Source organism: Dipodomys merriami, unplaced genomic scaffold (genome assembly GCF_024711535.1).
Source record: "Dipodomys merriami isolate MVZ:Mamm:240054 unplaced genomic scaffold, mDipMer1.0.p SCAF_8, whole genome shotgun sequence".
In the NCBI taxonomy this organism is placed as follows: domain Eukaryota; kingdom Metazoa; phylum Chordata; class Mammalia; order Rodentia; family Heteromyidae; genus Dipodomys; species Dipodomys merriami.
The window spans coordinates 6,620,643-6,642,804 of record NW_027206401.1 but is presented as its reverse complement, the minus strand read 5'-3'; the positions used below and the strand labels follow the sequence as shown (position 1 = coordinate 6,642,804).

Below are 22,162 nucleotides of genomic sequence, written 5' to 3'. Positions count from 1 at the left end.
GGGGTTATACCATGGGGGAGGGACATACAAAGCAACAAAGAAATAATCTTATAAATGTGTTGGAAACAATCGCATGAAAGAAAAAAAAATTGAATACATATCTTAGGGTTCATTTATCCCTGAGCCTTTTCACTGAAGGCCAGTGCTCTACCACTTGAGCCCACATCTCCATTTCCGGTTTTCTGGTGATGTACTGAAGATAAGAGTCTCAGAGACTGTCCTGTCTGGGCTGGCTTTGGACCATAATCCTCAGATCTCAGCCTGCTGAGTAGCTAGGATTACAGGCAAGAGCCACCAGTGCCTGGCCCAGTGTCTCTTTTTAGAATGACTCAGCCGAACGTTCCCTCCACATGGACCTCTCTCTCATGACCTCATCTAACCCAGATTCTCTTGATTTTAGGGGGAAGGACTTTACCTTCCTCCATTTCTCTGCTTTGGTAACTTGCTGGCTACCCTTCCTGCCGTGGCTCCTCTGGCGAGATCCGCTTCTCCCCTGCTCCTCTGGGGGGAGGGCCAGACATGCCCCAGCCTCTTGCTCAGGGAGCACCTGTGCTTTAGGTGGCAGAGCTGGCCTTCCTCCAGAGTGCCTCCAGTCTGTTACTCTCCACTGATAAAGGCCAGTGGCCAGGTGTGAGGCCCACAAAACAAGGCAGTGGGTGTGCTCTGCTGAGACTAGAGGCAGAGATCCGGAACCCAGCAGGCTCTTGATTCCTCAGCCATCACATTCTTACATACCAGGGACTGCTACTCTCTTGAATCTTAGATTGCTTGTGTGTGTGTTTGTGTGAGTGTACATCGATACTGCGACGTGAACTCAAGGCCTCACTCTTGCCTGGCTTTTTCTCTTGAGGTTGGCACTCTACCACTTGAGCCACAGCTCTACTTCCAGTTTTTTGCTGATTGATTGGAGATAAGAGTCTCACGGACTTTTCTGCCTAGGCTGTCTTGAGTGGTGGTCCTCAGATCCTCTGAGTAGCTGGGATTACAAGCATGAGTACCAGCACCCTGCTGGTAGTTAGCATTGTTGAAACCAGGTCACAGCTTCCCTGCAGTGGTATATGAAGAGTTTAATTGGAAGTCTGCCCCCTCCCACCTGCCCCAGTGATACAAAGACTGTTTCATTTTACAAGTGCTGGTTTTGACTATATCTAAACTATACTTTACTATATATAAACTAACTAAAGCTAAACCACATACAGCATGTCATCGTACAGAACTTTAAATTATATGATGCTAGGTAGAAAAGACAAGAGATAACACTTAATCTCTTCCCCAAGTCCTTGCTGCCTGATTGGAAAAACAGGGCTAAGAGAAATGAAATACAGAAATACAGAAATTCCCCAGCCAGTGAGAATCAACTCATCCATCCAGTATATAAACCCTAAGACCTGGGACCACAGTGATTCAGGAGGGCTCTTTGGAAGAAGTGACTTTTGTCCTAAGGGAAAAGGCAAGTGGAACAAAGGCTAATCTGCTTTCATCTAACGCCCACCCTGTGTTTTTGAAGCCTAACATCTCTTTACTCAGAAACTGGAGGCTGCCAGCCTCTCCCTGGGTTCCCACCCCACCCTTGCACCTGCAGGGGGAGGGGCTGCGCCTGTGCACATCTGAAGCTCCAGCTGAGCTGCCCCAGAGAGTCAGAGGTTTTCTGGGCATCACGAAGTCCTGCTTGGGGGTGGGGTGGGAGGCCTCGGCCCTCCTCTGCCCGGGAATCTCTGCTTCGCCTGGGGCAAGCGCAAAGGGCAGTTTGGCTCATCATTTTCTTTTTCTTTTTTTTTTTTTTTGGGGGGGGGGGTTGTCCAGTCGGTGTCCAGCCTGAACTCTGGGCCTGAGTGCTGTCCCTCAGCTCTTCAGCTCAAGGCTAGCGCTCTACCACTTGAGCCACCGCCACTTCTGGTTTTTTGTTTTCTGCTTATGTGGTGCTGAGGAATCGAACCCAGGGCCTCATGCATGCAAAGCAAGCACTCTACCACTGAGCCACCTTCCCAGCCCCTCATCATTTTCTTTTCTTTGTTCAGTCTTGAACTCTGGGCCTGCACGTGTCCCTCAGCTCTTCAGCTCAAGACAAGCACTTTACCACTTGAGCCACAGCACCACTTCCAGTTTTCCAGTGGAGATAAGAGTCCCACAGCCTTTCCTGCCCAGGCTGGCTTTGAACCGCGATCCTCAGATCTCAGCCTCCTGAGTAGCTAGGATCACAGGCATGAACCATCATTTTCCGGTCCTCTGTGGAGCCCAGCCAGGCGCGGGAGAGAAGCGGGGTGCCTGGTGGAGTGGGGCTGGGGTGGTGATGGTGGAAAGACGCTGGCAAAGGACTCTGGGGAAGGAAACAAACTTCCACACCCACCCAAGGGTGACCCGGGACAGGCCCGCCAGACCCGCACGGGAGGGCAGAGCCCAGGGCGGCGGCCCAGCTGCCAGCCGGGGAGGTGCGGGTCCCAGGCCGGTGATCTGTGGGAGGCCCACGTCACGGGGGTCGGGGCTCCTGTCCACAGTACGCAGGTCCCTGACACGCGTGCCCTGGGGCCCCCAGGGCGGGCGGCGTTCCCACCCGCACTCCGGGCACTCACCACGAACTCAGCCCTCACCGTGGCCGCCTCGCAGGCAGGGAAACGGAGGCACGGGGTGGGAACGGGCCGTCCAGGGAGGCGACCGCCCGGCTCTGGAGAGGGCCGAGGGAGGTGGCGCCGGGCGGGGCGCGGGGCAGGCGGGAGGGGCCGGTGGTTTCCAGCCGGGCCGGGCCCCCGGGGCGCGGGGCTGCCCATATAAGGCTGCGGGGCTTCCAGGAAGGTTCCCGGCTCACCACGGCCCCCGCCCGCGGCCGCAGCCTCCTCCGCGGCGGGGAACGTGTGGAATCTCCCCGCGGGCTGCGGCCTCAGCGGCCCCCGGCCCGGGGCGCGAGGGGCGCACGTCCTGCCCCGGCCCGGGCCGCGTCGGCGCGGGGCGCGCGCGCGCGGCTGCCTGGCCGCTGGGGGGAGCGCGGCGCCGGGGCAGCGCGCGGGGCCGGGCCGGGGCGGCTGCGCGCCCTCACCTGCCGGGGGTGGCGCGGCGCGGCCGGGCGGAGGAGGAGGAGGAGGGGGAGGGAGGAGGAAGAAGGGGGAGGGGGAGGGCGGCCGGCGGCGGGAGGAGCCCGTGGAGCGGGAGCGGCGGCGCGAAGTGAAACTCCGGGAACTTGAGGGCGGCGAGGAGCGGCGGCGGGCTGCGCGCCCGGCGCCCGGCGCCCATGGCCCTGAGCAAGGGGCTGCGGCTGCTGGGGCGGCTGGAGCCGGCGGGCGGGAGCAGCGTCCTGCTGGAGGCGCGCGGCCGCGGCGACGCTCTGCTCTTCGAGGCGGGCACGGTGGCCACGCTGGGTGAGTACCGCGTCCCCGGCGGGGACCCCCCCACCCCGACCCCGGCGGAGCCCACGGCCCCTGCCGTCTTGGGGGCCCTCCCCGCCCGAGGGGCGCCGTCCGGGGCCGCGCGGGGACCCCCGGGGCGGGGGTGGTCCGGTTTGCGCCCCGAGGCCGGCACGGTGGGCGCAGGGCGTTGGGGAAGCCGCTCCTCGGGGTTCCCGCCCCATCCCCAGCCCCCGGGGTCCGTTCTTGAGGAGCCCGCAGCGCGGGGCTTCCACACCTGGCTCTCCCCCGGCGCCCTGCCGGTCGCCCGCCGTCCCCGGAGCCGCCGCTGCTTGGTGGCCGGCTGTGCCCGCGCACCTGTTGGCGAAGGCAGGGCGGGTTCTGGGCGTCGGGTTGGCTCCCCCGGCGCAGGGTGGCGCCCGGACACCCGAGCGGACTCGGGGAACCGGTCTGTGACACCTCGGGGTGAGAGGCATCAGCGCTGTGTCGCCAGACCCTGGACGAGGATCCGCCAGCCGGGTGGGTGTGGCACCGTGGGCAGCGGGCGCCCAGCTCGCCGGTGAGTTAGGGACTTTGGAGGGGCCATCGCTGCCACGTTGCACAGTTTTAAGGATGCCCTGTTTTATCCCCATTTCACAGACGAACAAACGGAGGCCGGAAGAGGCTGTTGCCCAAGGCAGACAGTCCACCTGACGTCTGTGTGGCTCTTGGGGCAATGTCAGACCACGCATAGCTGCCTGGTCTGCCATCGAGGAAGATATATATACGTGGGGAAGTAGTTTTGTGGCTGACTTTTATGCCGCAGGTCCAGCTGGCGCCAAAGGAGTGGCACCTGGGAGGATTGCTAGAATGTTAACCAGGAACCCTGGAGAGCAGGCTTAGAACAGTGGGTGTCCAGCGGTGCCCTCTTCCTGGTGTTCTTACAGAACAGAATGCAGAGCATGGTCTGATCTCTTGTGTTTTAGGTGGCACTTGCTTGCACAAATCTTTGTAAGCATCTCTGGTCTCTGTTTTCGCACTGGTGTGCATTGACTTCAGTTAAGGTCTGCATATAAGTATGCCTATCTTAGAACTATTTCTGATTCCCATTGACTCTTGATGAATCTATCTAGGGAGATATGGTGCTGCATGCCTGTAGTCCTAGCTACTCAGAAAGCTGAGGTGGGAGGATTGCTTAAACCCAACCACGAGTAGACTACGTCTCAAAACAAACTCAAACATAACACAACAACAAAAACACAAACCCTAAAAACAAAACCCAAGTATAGTGGTCTGGCTTGCTTTCAGTCACTGGATTTACTGAAACAATGTCTCCTGTATTCTCAGCATCAAAATGTGAAGCAAATGATGGATTAAATCATTACCAGATTATTCCAGCTGGGTTCTGTGCTAAAAAGTCCAAGTTTGGTCATTTGTTATGGCCTTGAAGGGGGAAAAAAATTCACAGAAATTTCCATTCCATTTTAGGTGTCTACTTCATACCCTGTTTATCAGAATGAAGAGATTAATTTCATGGCACAAAAGTACTTTTTCATCAGAGAGATTAAAATGCCCTTCCGTTGGATGGTAGTGATGTTAAGCAAATTGATACACATGTAAGGGTTCTTTTGAAGCCACTTGGAACAGCATACTTCATTTTTTTTCAAAAGTGAGGATTTAAAAATGATTAACAGAAGTTGGGTGCTGATGGCTCATGCCTATAATCCTAGTTACTCAGAAGGCTGAGATCTGAGGATCACAGTTCAAAGCCAGCCCAGGCAGGAAAGTCCATGAGTCTCTTATCTCCAATTAACCACCAGAAAACTGGAAGTGGCGCTGTAGCTCAGTGCTCGCCATGAGCTGAAGAGCTCAGGGACAGTGCCAGGGCTTAGTTCAAGTTCCATGACCAACAACCCCCTCCCAAAAAAAAAGATTAATAGAAGTCATATAATGCATCTGTTCTATTAGGAAATGGAGTTTGGGCCCAGATGCTTTTACATTGCATTGTGGTACAGTCCGTAGGATCTTATACCAGGAGGCATTGAAAGGTATGGGCAAGCCCAGGACCGGGCCCCCCTTCCCCATTCACCTTTGTCCCTACTATTTGTTTTTTCAGTAGACCTCTGACTGAAAAGTCTTGTTTTCCTTCAATAAATGAAATGGATCCATACTTAGAAAGAAACTGTAGCATTTAATGATGTTGGTCCTCCAAAGATGATAAGAGCAGAGCCTTCTGTTACTAGAAAGTTACTGGCTCAAACTTTAAAAACATCCTCCTCTATCATTGTTGGGTATTGTGGCTCTTGAAATTCTCTAGTTCTCAGGGCCAAGGTAGCTATGATGTGTTCTTTTCCTTGACAAGGTGAAGAGTGCTTTCCCTTTTTCATAGGAAGCGTGTATTCTCTCCTTTGGTTGGCCCATACCCTGTGTCTGCCTAACCCGTCCTTTCCCTTTTTTCTAGAGGCCAGTGGGTGGGGTAGCTTCCTTTTCTCTCCCTCCGTGGTTTTCTGTGCCCAGTGTCCCCAGGGTGTGCTGGTAGCCTGGAGATCAGTGGAGTGGACTGGTGCCATGTGGGTTGCGGTCTTTCCCATCCCTGAGTGCTTCTAAATCTGCCCAGCTGTACTGCAGATGTGTGCTACTGCACCCCTCCCCCCAAAAGGTCCCCTCATCCTCCCAGTCTGTGACACACCTCTCTCACAAAAGGGTTCAGTGCCTCCTTCAAATATTGAGGTAGTGTGTGATGTTAGGGGTCTTGAAGGGGATTGGAGATTCTAGGAAAAGCCAATGACACGTGATTGACTGATGGCTGGACTCTTGCAGTTCTAACTTGTTCTAACCCGTCTTCACCTGTTCTAACCTGTCCTCCTGTTCTAACAGGGAATGTGGCAGGTGATCTCACAGGAGGCTGTCTGGCTTGCCTGCAGGGAGATTACTGAAGGACTCTTTCCAAATTTCTGCTTCGAAAGGAATCTTTCATGTGGGCCACTGAGAGCCGGGCCTCCTAAGGCAGAAAAGCAAAAGGTTCTCACCTCAGTTCTAAGGGTTGTCCTTTCCTTCACCACGTGACCCAGTGGGAGGAGCTTCTTCAGTGCCCAGCAGAGCCAGCCTCCTACAGCAGCACATAGTCCAGAATTAGCAGGCAGTGGCTCTCTGCCCCTAGTCCAGCTGGCTCTGCCTGTCTGTTTTAGATTTAGGGTGGACCTGGTGAGAGACAATAGGAGTTCATCTGTTTAGTGTGAGTACCAGTGCTCCAGAGTTAGGGTTCTCCACACAACCCCCAGTTGGGGTGGCTGCTGAGTGTTGGTGTGTGGACTCAGGCGAGTGTGTGTGTGTGTGTAGACTCACTTGGGTTTGTGAAGTCCTGCCTCTTCTTCCCCTGGCCTTGTTGGAGCAGGGCGGAAGGGATGGGGACCCAGGCTGAGACTTCATTTGTGGATGTCCCTAAATTTCTTTGGGCTTCTGGGAGAAAAGTCTGGACCCTTCTGCAGCACCAGCCCTAACCCAGGGCAAAAGAGGGCCGGGGCTATGTGCCTAGCCTTTAAAGGTGTTTGCCCTTCCCCACCATGAGACAGCGCCCCAGGGGCTTGCTGTGCGGATGGCCCAGTTTGCTTCCCGCTGCGGAGGGACCTTCTCCCTGGCTGGGCGGTGTGGTGTCCATCCCAGGCCAGACTGGGCCCAGGCTAGCCAGGCATCTCCTGCTCTGAAGGTCCGTGGCAGTTGGGAAGTCACTTGAAGATTAGGGACCTGGCCAGGGTGACTCTCCCTGCTGGCCACCTTCTAGACCTGGCTTCCAGTTAGTTATGGGGTGATTTTTTTTCAAGGTAGGAGGAGAGATGTATTATATTCAAGCTTTTTGTGATTGGAAACATAAGAGTTCAACATGTGGGGTGGGGGCCTGCTGACTCTCTCTGTAGGCCAGGTAGTTAACAGACACTAGCATGGCGTGCATTGGGCATGCAACAGTCTGTCTGTTTGGAGCATCCCTTGGGTGCCCAGGTTTCTCTGTGTGGTTTTTGCTGCTAGTTGCTGTGATCCTGCTGCCTGAGGATGGAGACTATCCGCTGTTCCCCCTGGTCCACTTGAACTATGAGCTCTGGATGAGCTGGCCCGCGCTCCGGTTTGAATATTGAGATTGAGTATTGAGTATTGAGATTGAGGTCTGGAAGCATTTCTGGGTAGGGCTGCTTGCAAGGAGGCTATTCCAGCATGAGACACACATGTTTGCCTCTGGCTAGGCTGAGCATTTAAAACCCAAGCCCCCTGAGCCACCGACCTTGCTGTCCGTGCACTGAGGTCAGTCTGAGTCCCCTTCAATACAGAACAGAGCAGTCAGGGCACTTCCTGTTTCCAGGGCCCCACTGGAAGTGGCTTTCTCCTACTGTTCATGAGCGTGTGAGTCATTCTCTCAGAAACGTCAGCACAGAGGATGGAAACCATTGAAAATACACATGTCCTCCACCCAGCATTCTACCTATTCTCAGATCAGGCTGGCCAAGTGACAGAGGGCCCTGAGTTCAAACTACAGTACCACTACCAAGAGAAGACAATATTCTCAGACCATGATTCCCAACTTCTGCTTCAAGGATGCTGGTTGTAAGCCACTTTGAAATTTTTACTGGTTAAATAATCTTGAGTTGAACTTGATAGACGCTAATACTTAATTACCATGCACCAGATGCTATTCTAAGTGGTTTACATATATACATTTATTCAGTCTTCACAACAAGGCAGGTGTTAATAACCTTCATTTTACACCTGGGGAAACTGAGGGATAGGAGGCATGAAAACGTGCCTAGGTTCTACCTGTAGTTATTGGCAGAGCCATGGTTTGAGTCAGGCCCCAAGGCTCTTCCAGAGAACAGTGTGGTCAGTAAGGCCTTTTTTCTCAGCAGACAAGGAAATGAAGACCTGTGTGGAAAAACTCATTTTGCTCCATTGTCCTAAAACTCATGTCCTCGAAGTTGAGGCTTGCCGGAGAGTGCCGCGTGGTGGGCTCGGTTGCTGCGCTGGGATGGGTGTACGGGGCCTCTGGAACGCTTTTTCATAGAGGAGGCTTCTGCCTGGGAGCCAGTCACCACCGAGCAGAGGGCAGCGTGAGCAGGAGGAGCTTCAGGTTCATGTGTGGCCTTCAAGCCTGTGGTTCTTAGGGCCAGAGCTTAGCCCCCTCCTGTCAACTTCCTTCCTCCCTTCCTCCTTTCCTCTTTTCCTCCCTTCCTCCCTCCCTTTTCCCCTCCCTCTCTCCTTCCCTGCCTTCTTCCCTCCCTTTCCTCCTTCCCTCCCTCCTGCCTTTCTCCTTCCCTCGCTCCTTCCTTCCTTCCCTGCCTTCCTCATTCCCTCTCTCCTTCCCTCCCTCTCTCCTCTCTTCCTCTCTCTCCCTTTGTCTCTCCTTCTCCTTTTTATTTTTTTGGGTTCGATCGTGGGGCCTGAACTCTGGGCCTGGGCGCTGTCCCTCAGCTCTTCAGCTCAAGGCTAGCACTCTACCACTTGAGCCACAGCGCCACTTCCGGCTTTTTTCTTTTTGCTTATGTGGTGCTGAGGAATCGATCCCAGGGTCTCAGGCATGCAAGGCAAGCGCTCTACCACTGAGCCACCTTCCCAGCCCCATCTCTCCTTTTTTCTCTTCTTCCCTCCTTCCCTTCTCCCATTCTTCCTTTCCTTCTCCTTTCTCCCCTCCCTCCTACCTTCCTTCCCTCCTCTCCTTCCTTCCCTGCCTCCTTTCTTACCTTCCTCTGTCCTTCCTTTCCACCCTCCTGCTTCTTTCCTCCCGTTCCTCTCTTTCCTTCTTCCAATTGGCATATATCAAGTGGTACATGGCAAGGGGTTTCGTCATGACATTTCCATGTATGTTCCTACTGTACTCTAATTATATGCACCCCTCGCTTTCTATCCCCTTTCTTCTCTCTCCTCTTTTCTTTCCCTCTGTACCTCCCTGGTTGCCCTCCTTTTACTGTCATGATTCTAGTTATTTTGTTTTTTTTCCCTAGCATCTAGAAGTTACAGAAAACATATAATACTTGTCTTTGTGGGACTGGATTATTTTATGTATCTCTGCTTCCATCCATTTTCCAGCAGATGACATCATTTCGTTCTGCTTAAGGGCTGAGAAAAGCATCCTTGCATATGTATACCACATTCTCTTTCCCTGCTCCTCCGTGGATGGGCGCCGAGGCGGGTTCTATGGTTTGCTCCTGTGGCTAGTGTGTGGTGATGTGTACTGTTGGGTGCGCATGTGTGGATGCTCCCGCCTGACACGGTGTCAGGGCGCTGAGGACAGGCTTGGCTCCCCGAGGTCCTGCTTTGCGTGTGAGGACTGTCAGACCTCTGGGAGTGGGGAATGGGTGTGGGCCGGGTCGTCCTGAGGTGCTGGACATGATGCTGTGCGGTCCGCTGTCTGTGGGCGGCGCGCTCTGCCCCGAGAATGCTCAGGCCTTAGCTCTGGGCTTGACCTTGGGGTGCAGCTGTGTGGCTTCCCCTCACCGGGGGCCTGCGCTGGAAGTCTGGCTGCACCTGGCTGGTGCTGTGGGCCAGAGCTATCTTCACCTGTGGCACACAGGGCTGGCAGGATGCCAGCTCCTAAAGCTTCCTGGAGAGAAAATGCCTTGGAGCAGGCAGGCGGATGCCCCTGGTGCCATGGGCTGTGCAGGACGGGCCGGCAGCCCTGCTGGACTTTCCAGGTGGCAGGGCTCCTCCCGGATGTGAGTGTGGAAGTCTGACCCTACGTTGTAGGCAGATTGTTGAGGAAATGAGATGCCACAGTGAGGTGCTTGCGTGTCACCGGAGTGCCCAGGCCTCGTCCCCTCCTGCTCTCCTGGTCCCTGGGTGGCAGCGAGCCCCTGCCCGCTGTCAGTTTTTAGTGAGTCCACATACCCCTGAAAGTATATTTATGGTGAACACAGGCTGAGGTGCAGCCCATTTACCTTAGGGTCCATGCTTACCAAGGCCCGACACTTGGTACTTTTAGTCACTTTTGCTGGTACATTGGCTTACCAGTCGAACCCAGAGACATCAAGCTGGGTTTTTAATTTTTTTCCTTAAGTGCAATTTGGGTGGTTACCACTTAGATACTTGTGCATCCCAGTTCAAACAAAGGATAGATTCTGCCAGATACTCCCTTGAAGAAAGTCATCCATCCTTGAGATAAACATTTTCCTTTGCAAAACATTCTTTGTACCCAGAGGAGTCATTTTCCCAAGTGATGTTTTTCCCTGGGAGTCTTTCTTTGAGATAAGATATTCCTGCTCAGTTCCCAGAGCACACTTATTACTTGGACAAACAGGCAAGGTGGGAGGAGAGAGCTGCCTTTTTCTCTCTTTGTTTCTGACTGTGTGTCCTCACTTAATGAGGGTGTGTGAAGTGTAAGCAAGTGGAGCCTGTGCACCTTAAGTCAAGCTGTGCACTGGTTTAATGTTCATCTGATAGCTGGGCCCTGCTTCCCACAATCCTCTCTCCTTTATCTGTCTTGCCTGTCTCTTCAGCCCAGCTTCACTCACTTCAAAGTTTGACCTGCCCAAAAACTGCGATCTTAGGGGAAGTGATCTGGCAAAGTGCAGTCTAAGATGGCTTTGCGGTCTGAGCTGAACCTAAAAATCTGATGTAATATGTTTTTCATCAATTGCTTCTGAGTTTATGAAAATGCATGAAATCGTCTTCTTGATTCTGCTACTTTCCTCTCAGATCAGCAGCAAAGAACTTAAACAGAGTGGTAGCAATTTAAGCTTAAGTTGGGAACTCAAAATATGATGAATGTATCATCAACCATGCTAATTCCATGGCTGCTTCAGCACACTCTCATTAAGATCCCTTGACATTCCTCTGTGTGTGTGCGTGTGTGTGTGTGTGTGTGTGTGTGTGTGTGTGTGTGTGTGTGTGTGCGCGCGCGCATGTGCGTGCGTGTGCTTGTCCTGGGGCTTCAATCTGGGGCTTTGTGTTCTGCCTCTGAGCTTTTTTGCTGAAGGTTAACACTCTACCACTTGAGCCACAACTCTACTTCCAACATTTTGCTGGTTAATTGGAGATATGAGTCTCATGCATTTTCCTGCTCAGGTTAGCTTTGAACCATGATCCTCAGATCTCAGCCCCCTGAGTAGCTGGGATTAGAGGCCTGAGTCACTGGTACTAGGCTTGGAATCGTTTTTTGGTTGTTTTTTTTTTGGCTAGGGAGAGGGTTGTGGTCTGTGTAGGGATTGTAGACCACCCCACCTCTCCCTCCAGACAGAGTATTTTGGGATGAAGGCTGAATGATGCTGTCTGGTCATAAACATTGTTTATATTCAGATACAATAGAATGTTGTCTATTTTAGTGGTATTGTTTATTGACAGGGAAAGTTATGATATCCATTAAGATACTTTTTAAAATTTGACAGGAAGTCCGTCTGAACCTTCTTTGAGGTTCCCTGGGTCCCTTCCCCCACCCTGCCCTGCTTTCAGAGTTGGGAGTCTGCTGGACACGTGTTTGGTCCATGCAGCACTCCAGCCTCCTGGAGAGCCAACTGCCAGTGGCTTCTCTGAGCTGTGTGGTTGTAAGAGATTGGTCCAGCTCTCTGTCTCTGTCTGTCTGTCTGTGTCTCTCGGTATCTCGAGAATGCTGGCTACATTTCTAACCCTCTGATATGATTTTCTAATCCAATATGGAAGTTTGTCTGTAGGTTACTCCTAAGACCGGATGTAAGTGCAGAAGCCTAAATATATGAAATGTACAAAACAGACTTAAGCTCTGCTCCCTGTTTCTCAGTGTGTGTGTCATTTCGGCTGCAATCTCCCTTTTAGGTTTCTGGTTCAGCTTACTGTCAGGGAAATTAGGTTACTGAGAGCTTGTTGGAACTTTGCCTTCAGAGAGTGAATGGGGGAGCCAGCTCTGGTTGCTCACTCCTGTAATTTCAGCTACTCAGGAGGCCAAGATTGGTTGAATTTCAGTTTGAGGCCAGCCTAGGAAAAAAAAGTTGGCAAGACTCGTCTCAACAAACAAGCTAGATATGAGGGCATGCACCTGCCATTCCAGCTACATATCACGTGTCAGCAGGAGGACCGTGGTCTGAGGTCAGTCTCAGCAAAACCCTATCTGAAAGATAGCTAAAAACATAAAAGGATTGGGGCACGGATCTGTGTGGCTCAAGTGGTGTCCTGCCTCGAGTTCCAACCTTACCAAAAGAAAAACAAATGCAAATAGGCCTAGACTTGATAGTGGTCTGAGTGATGGTCTACCCTTCCCTGGCCTGTAGAGGGCCCTTGCTCTATTCTGCGACTCCCATCTTCCTCCTGAACACTCTGGAGACTTTGACAAGATGGTACACTCAGAAACCCCAAGAGCTGGGTCCTGCAGTGTCTGTGCGTGAAACCATAGTGCCCTCTGGGATGCTGGGTGTCTCTCAGGAGATGGGCAGATGCACAGGTGCGGCACACTGGGATAGGAGAGTTAGTCAGTGGGAAATGGTGGTGACTCTTAGAGTTGTGGATGCGCAGGACGATGGTGCCTTAGCCTCGTGAGTTGGCCCACTGGCTGCTTTTTTCTATGGCCAGAGATAAAAATCAATAGTCTTCCCCTAGAGCATTGTTAGTCAATTAGAGAAGGCAATGGGAAAGAGAATTCCCCACTGCACAGTTTCTGGGAATAAACAAAATGTGTGAGGCTTAGAAGAAAGCTATAAAGCTGTACAGCGTGGAGTGAGCCACACATTCTCGGGTGCCAAGATCGTAGTTCTCCCAAGTCACCTATAAATGCAAGCAACTAGAAGCAAAATCCAGTCAAGTTCCAAAAGGAGTTTTATATACAACTACATAGGCTGGGTTTGTTGTTGTTAGTGGTGGTGGTGGTGGTTCTGGGGCTTGAATTGGGTGCTGTACCTAAGCTTTTTTGCTCAAGTCTAGTGATCTACCACATTGAACCACAGCTCCACTTCCAGTTTTCTGGTGGTTAATGGGAGATAAGGGTCTCATAGACTTTACTGCTCAGGCTAGCTTTGAACTGCAGTCCTCACATCTCAGCCTCCTGAGTAGTTAGACTTAGAAGCGTGAGAATAGGCTGCTTTTAAAGGATAGTTAGACTTCCCCACACTCAAACCTTTTCTTACCTCAGTCCTCCTATTTTGGCTTCCAGCTGCCCCATCCAGGCAGTTAGTTGCTCACAACAAGAACCTGGGATGCATCCTGATTCCACCTCCCTCCCCCTCCCCCCTGCCCCCAGCCAACCTACCATTGAGTTCCACTGTTCTGTGGAACTTCAGAGTGAACCTTGTACTCCACAGTGTGACCACTGCCACTTCCGCTGCACTTGGGCTGCATTGTGCAGTGGCCACCTCTCCCAGCTTAAAGCGGCCAAGATCCCTTATACAGACTGGTAGACTCCAGGGTTCATGAGCGGGATGTGCTCCAGTATCAAAGTTACCACGCCTAAGGAAGTCCCCAGCCTGGTATCCTGGCGAGGAGTTATAATTCACTCATGCCAGTCAAGGCATAAGTTGTTAACAAGTGGCGTTCTACCTTTATGAGGTTCCTAGGCATCTGAGTCCATTTCTGTTCCTGAGCTGAGCACTTTATAAAGAAAAGAGATTGGGGCTGGGAAGGTGGCTCAGTGGTAGAGTGCTTGCCTTGTATACATGAGGCCCTGGGTTCGATTCCTCAGCACCACATAAGCAAAAAGAAAAAAGCCAGAAGTGGCGCTGTGGCTCAAGTGGTAGAGCGCTAGCCTTGAGCTGAAGAGCTGAGGGACAGCGCCCAGGCCCAGAGTTCAGGCCCCACGACCGGACCCCCCCCAAAAATGAAAAGAGATGTAGCCCATAGTTCTGGAGGTCTCAGAGCTTGGCCCTTGCATTGGCCTCTGGACTTGGGAGACCTGGGGTGGACCAGGCACATTCTCTCTCTCTCTCTCTCTCTCTCTCTCTCTCTCTCTCTCTCTCTCTCTCTCTCTCTCTCTCCATTGGTTGTGAGGCTTGAACTCTGACCAGGCTCATTCTCTCTCTCTCTCTCCCTCTCTCTCCCTCTCTCTCTCTCTCTCTCTCTCTCTCTCTCTCTCTCTCTCTCTCTCTCTCTCTCTCTCTCTCTCTCTCTCTCTCTCTCTCTCTTTCTGTTGGTTGTGAGGCTTGAACCAGGCTCTCTTTATAATAGTTCACTGTGGCTCTTGAGGAAACTAATGATTAGTCCATTAGTCTTTCATGAGTTGCACAGTAGGAAGTCACTTTAGGCAGTTATGTCCTACCACGTGTCCCACCTCCTTTCCGTGCTGCCTTGTGGAGACCATGCTTCCTGCACTTGAGCCTTTAGGGGCCAAACCACACCTGTACTATAGCAATGGGTACTAGAGTCAGGGAATCAGACATGAGAAGCTCCAGGAAATCAAGATTCCACTAAGCCTTTGATCACAGCTGTCCTCTGGACACTTAAGTTAGGTCCTACTTTGTATTGTATTTTAAAATAAATGCCAGCTGAACAATGGTGGCTCACACATTTAACTCTAGCTATTCAGGTGGTAGAGATCTGAAGATCAAGACTCTTCTCTGCAGTTAACCTGTAAAAAGCCAGAAGTGGAGGTGTGGCTTAACTGGTAGAGCACCAGCCTTAAGCAGAAAAAGCCAAGCAAGAGTGTGAGGGCCATGCACATAAATTTTCCAGAGATGATTAAATGGAGACAAATTCCAGCTGCCAAAGTACTAGACGAAAATATGGGATGCTTTCTAGCTTCATTGTGTGCAGACTTTAAAAGCGATGCATCAAAAATCATATTAGAAAAAAAGTTTTAAGAAGTATTTTTATTGAGATATACAAATTAAGAAAGGGGCATACTTTGAGCATAGCTCCACGAATTGTCACCAAGTGAGACCATCTCTTAGCCGATGGGTGGATCTGATAGGATGGCAGCACACTTCTACCCGCCTCCTGTGTCACTCTGTGTCAGGCTGTGTCACTCTGATAGATTACACTACACAAAAATCTAACTGTATAGCCCATCAAAAGACACCACAGGTATTAGAAGAAAAGCAGTAGCCTGAAGGATACCACCCACAGCCCTTTGTAACACCGAAAGGCTGAGATGGATGACCACAGTAGATGAAAGGGCTCCTGTAGATCAGGAAACAGACCACCTGCTGGGGGATACAATAAGCCCTTCTCTGAAAGAGAAAGACAAAGGACAAAACACTGGCGCCGGGCTAGCCTGCTCTTGCTCTGCCTGGCACAGCCATCTGTGTGGCCTGGCAAAGATGGGTGAAGGCTGAGTGTCTCCTCTCCCATTTGTCCTGCAGTACAGGCACAGAAAATGGCTGGGTGACATATCACATCTATCAGTCGCCCTGCCCTCCCAGGCACACAGCTGTGCCCGCACACCTGTCTCCAGCCTCAGGGCCTCCCTTTTCCCCCAGGACATTTGGTTCTCCTGTGTGCAGATTCCCCGCGTGGGCCCCGTGGACATCTCGACAAGCCCAGACTGGGCTTTTCCTTCAGGGAGGACACCTGCTTAGGTTCCAGTTGAGACCTGGAGCCTCAGGCCCAGGGCTGGACTCAGGGCCTCCCTTTCCCCCCAGGACATTTGGTTCTCCTGTGTTCAGATTCCCCGCGTGGGCCCCGTGGGCATCTCAACAAGCCCAGACTGGGCTTTTCCTTCAGGGAGGACACCTGCTTAGGTTCCAGTTGAGACCTGGAGCCTCAGGCCCAGGGCTGGACTCTGACGGGTGAGGCCCAAGCCACTGGACCTGGGAGGACCAGGAAGGGCCTGGAGGCGTTGGCTGCTGCAAGGAGGCCACCTTGAGTGTGGAGTGGGGAAACAGGTGAAAGGTGAGGCGTCCTGCTCTGTGGTAGGTGAGGATTAGGATGACTATGCAGTTCTGCAGTTCCTAAGGAAGGCATTAGAGACAGATAAGGAGCTTATTTGCAAGAGTACTCAACCCCCCCCCCCCCCCCCGCCATCTCCAAAGGGGACCATGTATCCCTGTTGTGAAATGCTCACCTTTTTTTTTTTTTTTTTTGCCAGTTCTGGGGCTTGAACTCAGGGCCTGGACACTGTCCTTAAGCCTCTTTTTGCTCAAGGCTAGCACTCTACCACTTGAGCAACAACACCACTGCTGGCTTTTTCTGTTTATGTGGTACTGAAGAATGGAACCCAGGGCCTCATGCATGCTAGGCAAGCACTCTACCACTGAGCTACATTCCTAGCCCGTGAAATGCTCACCTTTATATAAAATATGTGAGCACATGAAAGATCATGAGGCTCTGTCCAAGTTAGCAGACACCTTGACCTTTGATGCTAGAACTTGTGGCCAGATCCCAGGGACATCAAGACCCCTGGCACTGACATGATTATGTTTCCAGGACCTGGGCCTGACCCGACCTGGAGGCCATTCTTTGTTCAAGGTGGGAAGGTACCCTAGGTTTCTTCTGTCCTTTTGTGGAAAACTGGGAGAGAGCGCGTCTGTGCTGTCAGGGCTTCTGTGACTGGCCCAGCATGCTTTGCTCCAGTCATGCACCATGAAAGAATCACATGTGTCCCCAGATACAATGAGACGTGGGCCTGTGAACAGCCCATGCCACTACTGGGCTGGCTTGGAGTTTAACTTGGGTGATCAGCTGTCCTAGGCTGTGAGCCACTGTGCTCCCCCAGAGCTGGGCTTCCCAAGACCCAGGCTGCAGCACTGGGAGGTGGTTGGTCTTCGTTGATACATAACATGGCCGACCACTCAGGTCTGGCCCACTCCTGACACAGACACCTGATAAAGGAACTTCTGCCTGTCTTCTGGATTCAGACATGGAGTAGGAGCCAATCTTGCTGGGTTGTCTAGCTCTTCCCTGGACCTTCTGGAACTGTCTTGCCTTCAGTAACTCTACTCCTCTCCTGGGCTCCATCTCTTTTCAACTCTCCCCTTCTTTTCCCTGTACATACTCCCCCAAACTGGGCCATCTCTTGACGCCTCTCAACCTTCCACTGCTCTGGCCAGGGCACCCCCTCCTCCCTAGGAAGGAGCCCCTCAAGGAACTGCACCCTCTGTGGGAGCCACCTTCTGGCCACAGAGCTCCATTTCCTGCTCCTTCTCTGCTCTCTGCAGCCTAGCGGAGGTCAGGTCCATGCTCCATCCCTCCATAGACCCCTCACAGCCAAGCCCCAGACCCGCTTCTCCCCATGAACCTAGTCCCGAAGCCCACCAATCCTCAGGGCACCGGCCCATTCTAGCTCCTCCCCTCCCTCCTGCTGCTTGAATTCCCTCCCACAGCCATGGCCCTGTCCAGAGGGGCACACCTTTCCCACTCTCCCTCCACGGAAAGTGCCAGCCTGGCGTGAGCCCAGCCCCCTTCTCCCTGTGTGGGCTTGTGTCTCTCATTGTGGCTGTTTGGTGTTTAGGTTGACTGTCAGGCATCCGAGCCCTCTTTTGCTTCCTGTTTTCCTGAGAAAGTCAAAGTTATTGGGAGAGAGCTGTCACTTGTTACTGGCATCCAGCTCTGTTTACTGCTCCGCCTTGGTCAGGTGGAAGACCTCTCTCACCTCTCCTGTGCACGTTCACCTTTTAAGACCTTCTCCCACAGGCTCCCCTTCCCGCCACTCCACCGGCAGGTGGCTACACTTCTTGGTTAAGAAATCCTGTCTTAGCCTGGAGGGCTGGTGGCTTATACCAGTAATCCTAGATACTCTGGAGGCTGAGATCTGAGGATTGTAGTTAGAAGCCAGCCCTGGGCAAGAAAGTCTCCTTATCTCCAATAAAATACTCAGAAAAAGCCAGAAGTGGGCTATGGCTCAAATGGTAGAGTGCTAGCCTTGAGCGAAAGGAGCTCAGCGACAGCGCCCAGGGCCTGAGTTCAAGCCTGTGACTGGCACCAGAAGAAAAGAAAGAAATCCTGTCCTGCCCTGGTCCCCCGTCTCAGTTCCTGCATCCCCCACTGCCTTCAAGAGCTGGGTTCGCCTTCCTGCCTGTTCCCCTGTGAAGCAGCTCCGCCTGGCCCTGTCCGCACCACTTCTCCAAAACGTTAGCGAACCTTCTGTCTGCCCAGGGCCATGTGGTCATTGATCACATCATTGCAGGCTATGCAGAATTACCAGTGCGGCAGCAGACTGCTGTGGGCAGCCTAGGAGAAGCAAGGTGTCTGTCCCATCCTGTTCTATTCTAAATGTTATCTCCAGCCTCTGGCCTGATTTCCTCACCCTGTCTAGAACTTTCCATCAGGGTCCCAGTTCTACCTGTGAGTCCTCTGTCAGCAGCACCCCTAGGTGTCTACACCTGCTTTTCCTTGCGTTTCTCCCCTAGGCTGTGCTTTCCAGTCCATCTCACTCTCCCCTTTCCCATAGTGTGGCGGATCGGATCGCAGCTGGCACACGCGAGCTGTGGAAGCTGCGTGGCGTGGCATGGCCGGGTGGGGCTCCTTCAGCTCCACAGAGCCTGAGGGTGGCAGGGGGAGAGGCAGGGAGGGGACTTCCCGGGGAGGAATTACCTGTGGCTGGGAGCTGGTGGGAGGGGGGAACCTGGGAACTGGTTTTACGGGTTTGTTCAGGAGGAAGTGGTGGAGAAACTGGAAGAGCCGCTGGAAGCCAGCTGGGCCTGGGGACACAATGTGTTCCTGATTGGAAAAACAATGAAGTTGTTGAGGATTCCTCACAGGGAGAGGGGGTGCTGAAGGCCCCTCCAGAGGACACATCCACTAGTCCAGGAAAGGGGCTAAGCAGGTTTTGGTTGTTGCTGTGGTTGTTGTTTTGCTTTTGTCTGGTGTCAGTATTGGGGCTTGAACTGGGGCCCTCACACTTGCTTGGCTTTTCAGCACTACTATTAAAAGCATGCCTCCACTTTCTAGTTTTCTTGCTGGTTCACTGGTAATAAGAGTCTGATGAACTTTTCTGCCCGGGCTGGCTTCGAGCCTGGATCCCTAGCTTCTTCTTGTTCTCTGTGGGGCAGAAGGCCAGTGAAGAGAGGCCCTGCCCCTCCTGGGCCTCGCTGCCCCTGAGCTGGGTGGGTGGAGCCTCAGGGTTGGGCTTCCCGTCCCTGACACAGCCCAGCCATGTGCCAAGATTTTTGCTTTGGTTTTTTTTTTTTTTTGTAAGGTGCAGATTGCTTTCCTGAAATGTTTCTTTTTAAGGTGGAAAGACTGTCGTACAAAGGCTTGGTGGCTAGTCTCTTACTTGGGTCTGGTCACCGCAGCCAGGCTGCTGCTGGAGCAGGGCTGTGGACAGCGAAGGCCCCAGCCACACAGATGGTTTCCAGCTTTGGCCACAGGCAGCTCAACCTCCCTCCCATGTTCTCTGTCTGGGCTGTGACGTTGTGGAGCCGGTTGGAGGCGGAGCATTTGCTTAGCTGATGCTTTTTGAGGTCTCCCCCAGGTCCCTAGGGCTGTCTGTGGCCTGGCTGTTTTGGGGAGGGAGTAAGGCAGTGGGCAGGACAGGAGAGATCTTCAGTGAGTAACTAGCCAGTTGGCTTTGTCTTGGGCTCAGCTAGTGTTTCAAACAGATGTTTTGATTTCTACTTTGCTTAGCAATGCCCCAACAGCCTCCTGTGCCCCCGGGGAGCCATTGTCTTTCAGAAGAACTGCTTTAGCTCCAGACTCATAACTCTGCCAGTGGAGGCCCCCAGCCAGGGGCCCAGAGCTCCAGATTGGCACCTGACCTTGAACTGGGCCAGTCTTGTCCTCTTGAGACCCTGAAATATAAGATCATTTGTATCATGCCCCAGAATGTGGCCGCAACTGGTACCTCAGCCTCAGCTGTAGCCCCGCTTGTTTCTCTGACCTGTGGGTTTTGCTGGTATTTCCTCATGGCATGTTCTTGTGGAAAATATTAGAGAAAGAAATGTCCGTGGTCTGCCTGCTACCCAGGACCACAGCCTGCCCGGCCCGGTTCTTCTGAGGGTAGAAGCTGGTTGATGGCTCCCAGGCCAGCTCTGTCCCAGCTGTCCTGAAGAGAATACCTGCCCCCTTTGCTCTGCTTGGGGCAAGTCTCCTCCCCTGTCCCGAGCCCCTAGAGCTGGACACGTGGTGGCTTTTCTTCACTGGGCCATCTACTGTTTCTCTGTTCTGTGCCACACCTGTTCTTCCCTTCCTCCCTTGCTATGGCTGTGTCCCACCCACTTGGCTAAGCTATCTGGTTCACTTCTATGTCTTCTGTCCTGACTCTGCAGCTGGAAGTTTCTGGAGGTGTCCCTCTATTGTGCAGATGGTCTAGTTGCAAGTTTAGGATCTCCAGGTCCCCATCAAAGTCAGGCTTCGGAGCTTCCCCTCCCCTTCCCCCGCTGTGGCCTCACTCATTGCACTGACTGAGAAGCCTTCAAGATGGACCTTTCTATCCAGGTGCCTGTAATCCTAGTTACTCAGGAGGCTGAGATCTGAGGATCGCAGTTCAAAGCCAGCCCGGGCAGGAAAGTCCATGAGACTCCTATCTTCAATAAACTACCAGGAAACCGGAAGTGGCGCTATGGATCAAGTGGTAAAGTGCTAGCCTTGAGCTAAAGAGCTGAGGGACAGCGCCCAGGCCCAGAGTTCAAGCCCTATAACCGACAAAAAAGAAAAAAGTAAAAAAAGATAGACCTTTCCACCGGCTCCAAACTCCTTCTGCCACACCCCAGCTCCCCATGCGGCTGCCCTGCATAGCGCCGTGGACTGCGCGTCAAAGGGCATCCCCCACGCTGGGCTGGCCGGCTTCTCCCAGAAGAGCACCACCCCAGCTCCCCACACCATTTTCCCAGCACACCAGCTTGGTGGCAGTGACCGCCTCAGAGAAATCTTTTGATTGCACATCTTTGTCCAAAAACCTCCCCTTTCCTCTGTCCTGGACGCGTGCGTGTTGCACAGGCACACTTACACGCACACTGACGCACTCATGCACACAGGTTCCTTGGAGCCGCCCTGTCTTCATCTCCACGGTCTCCCCCACATGTCATGCAGACTTTTCTCTTGGTGCTGCTAGAGCTGTTCCCCTTTCACCTCTCGTATTCCCCAAGGCGACCCCAGTCTTCAGTCATGGGCACAGCAGGGGCCTCTGTCCTCCTGGACACTTGAGTTCCGGAAATGCCTACTCCCCTTGGTTTCCACAACTCTGCCCTGTATCCTGACGCCATCCAGGCCACTTTGCAGTTCCCTGACCCTCCAGTTCTGTGCCAGAAGCCAATGCCACCCTGTCTCTGCCCCCTATGTTTTAGTCCCTCCTGTGAGTGGGGCCCATCCTGTCTCTGTCCTCAGAGCCCTGCGCTCACGCACTCACGGTGCTGTGACCAGCCGGTCCCCACTGAGCCGCCTCCTGTCACCGGAGGGAGGATGAGGGCTTCCCTCCGCTTCCCAGCTCCCACGCAGAATCACAGGTCCTTGACATCCTCTCCCGAAAAGCATCTCAAGGTGTTTCTCAAAAAGAGTCTCACAAGATAAAAGTTTTAGTGAAGCCGGGCGCTGGTGGCTCACGCCTGTAATCCTAGCTACTCAGGAGGCTGAGATCTGAGGATCGCGGTTCAAAGCCAGCCCGGGCAAGAAAGACCATGAGACTCCTATCTCCAATAAACCACCAGAAAACCGGAAGTGGCGCTGTAGCTCAAGTGGTAGAGCGCTCGCCTTGAGCTGAAGAGCTGAGGGACAGCGCCCAGGCCCAGAGTTCAAGCCCCACGACCGACAAAAAAAAAAAAAAAAAAAAAAAAAAAAGTTTTAGTGAGGATTTATTGTAGTAAAACAGGCTTAAAGTAGGGAGAAATGGAAAAGAGAAAAACATTTCCTGCTCCCGCTTCAGGAGACAGAGTTAAGGACTGGTGGGATGCACGTGGTCAAGTACTCTAATGACCCCACCTAACAGTGCTCTATCGCTTGAGCCATCGCTCCACTTGTGGCTTTTTGGTGGTTAATTGGTGATAAAAGTGTCACAGACTTTTTTTGTCCAGGCTGGCTTTGAACCATGATCCTCAGATCTCAGC

The 22,162-nt window shown here is 52.9% G+C and overlaps 1 protein-coding gene across 6 annotated transcripts in view; it reads left to right on the top strand.

Annotated features, from left to right (window-relative positions):
- Positions 1-3,143: 3,143 nt before the first annotated feature.
- Synj2 (synaptojanin 2) overlaps positions 3,144-22,162 on the top strand; it is an 84,392-nt gene continuing 65,373 nt past the window's right edge. For all 6 annotated transcript variants that reach the window (XM_070010385.1, XM_070010381.1, XM_070010383.1 and 3 more), the window contains exon 1: positions 3,144-3,350. In XM_070010385.1, the coding sequence (XP_069866486.1) occupies positions 3,224-3,350 (127 nt within the window). In that variant the 5' untranslated portion in view covers positions 3,144-3,223. The remainder of the gene's footprint in view (positions 3,351-22,162) is intronic.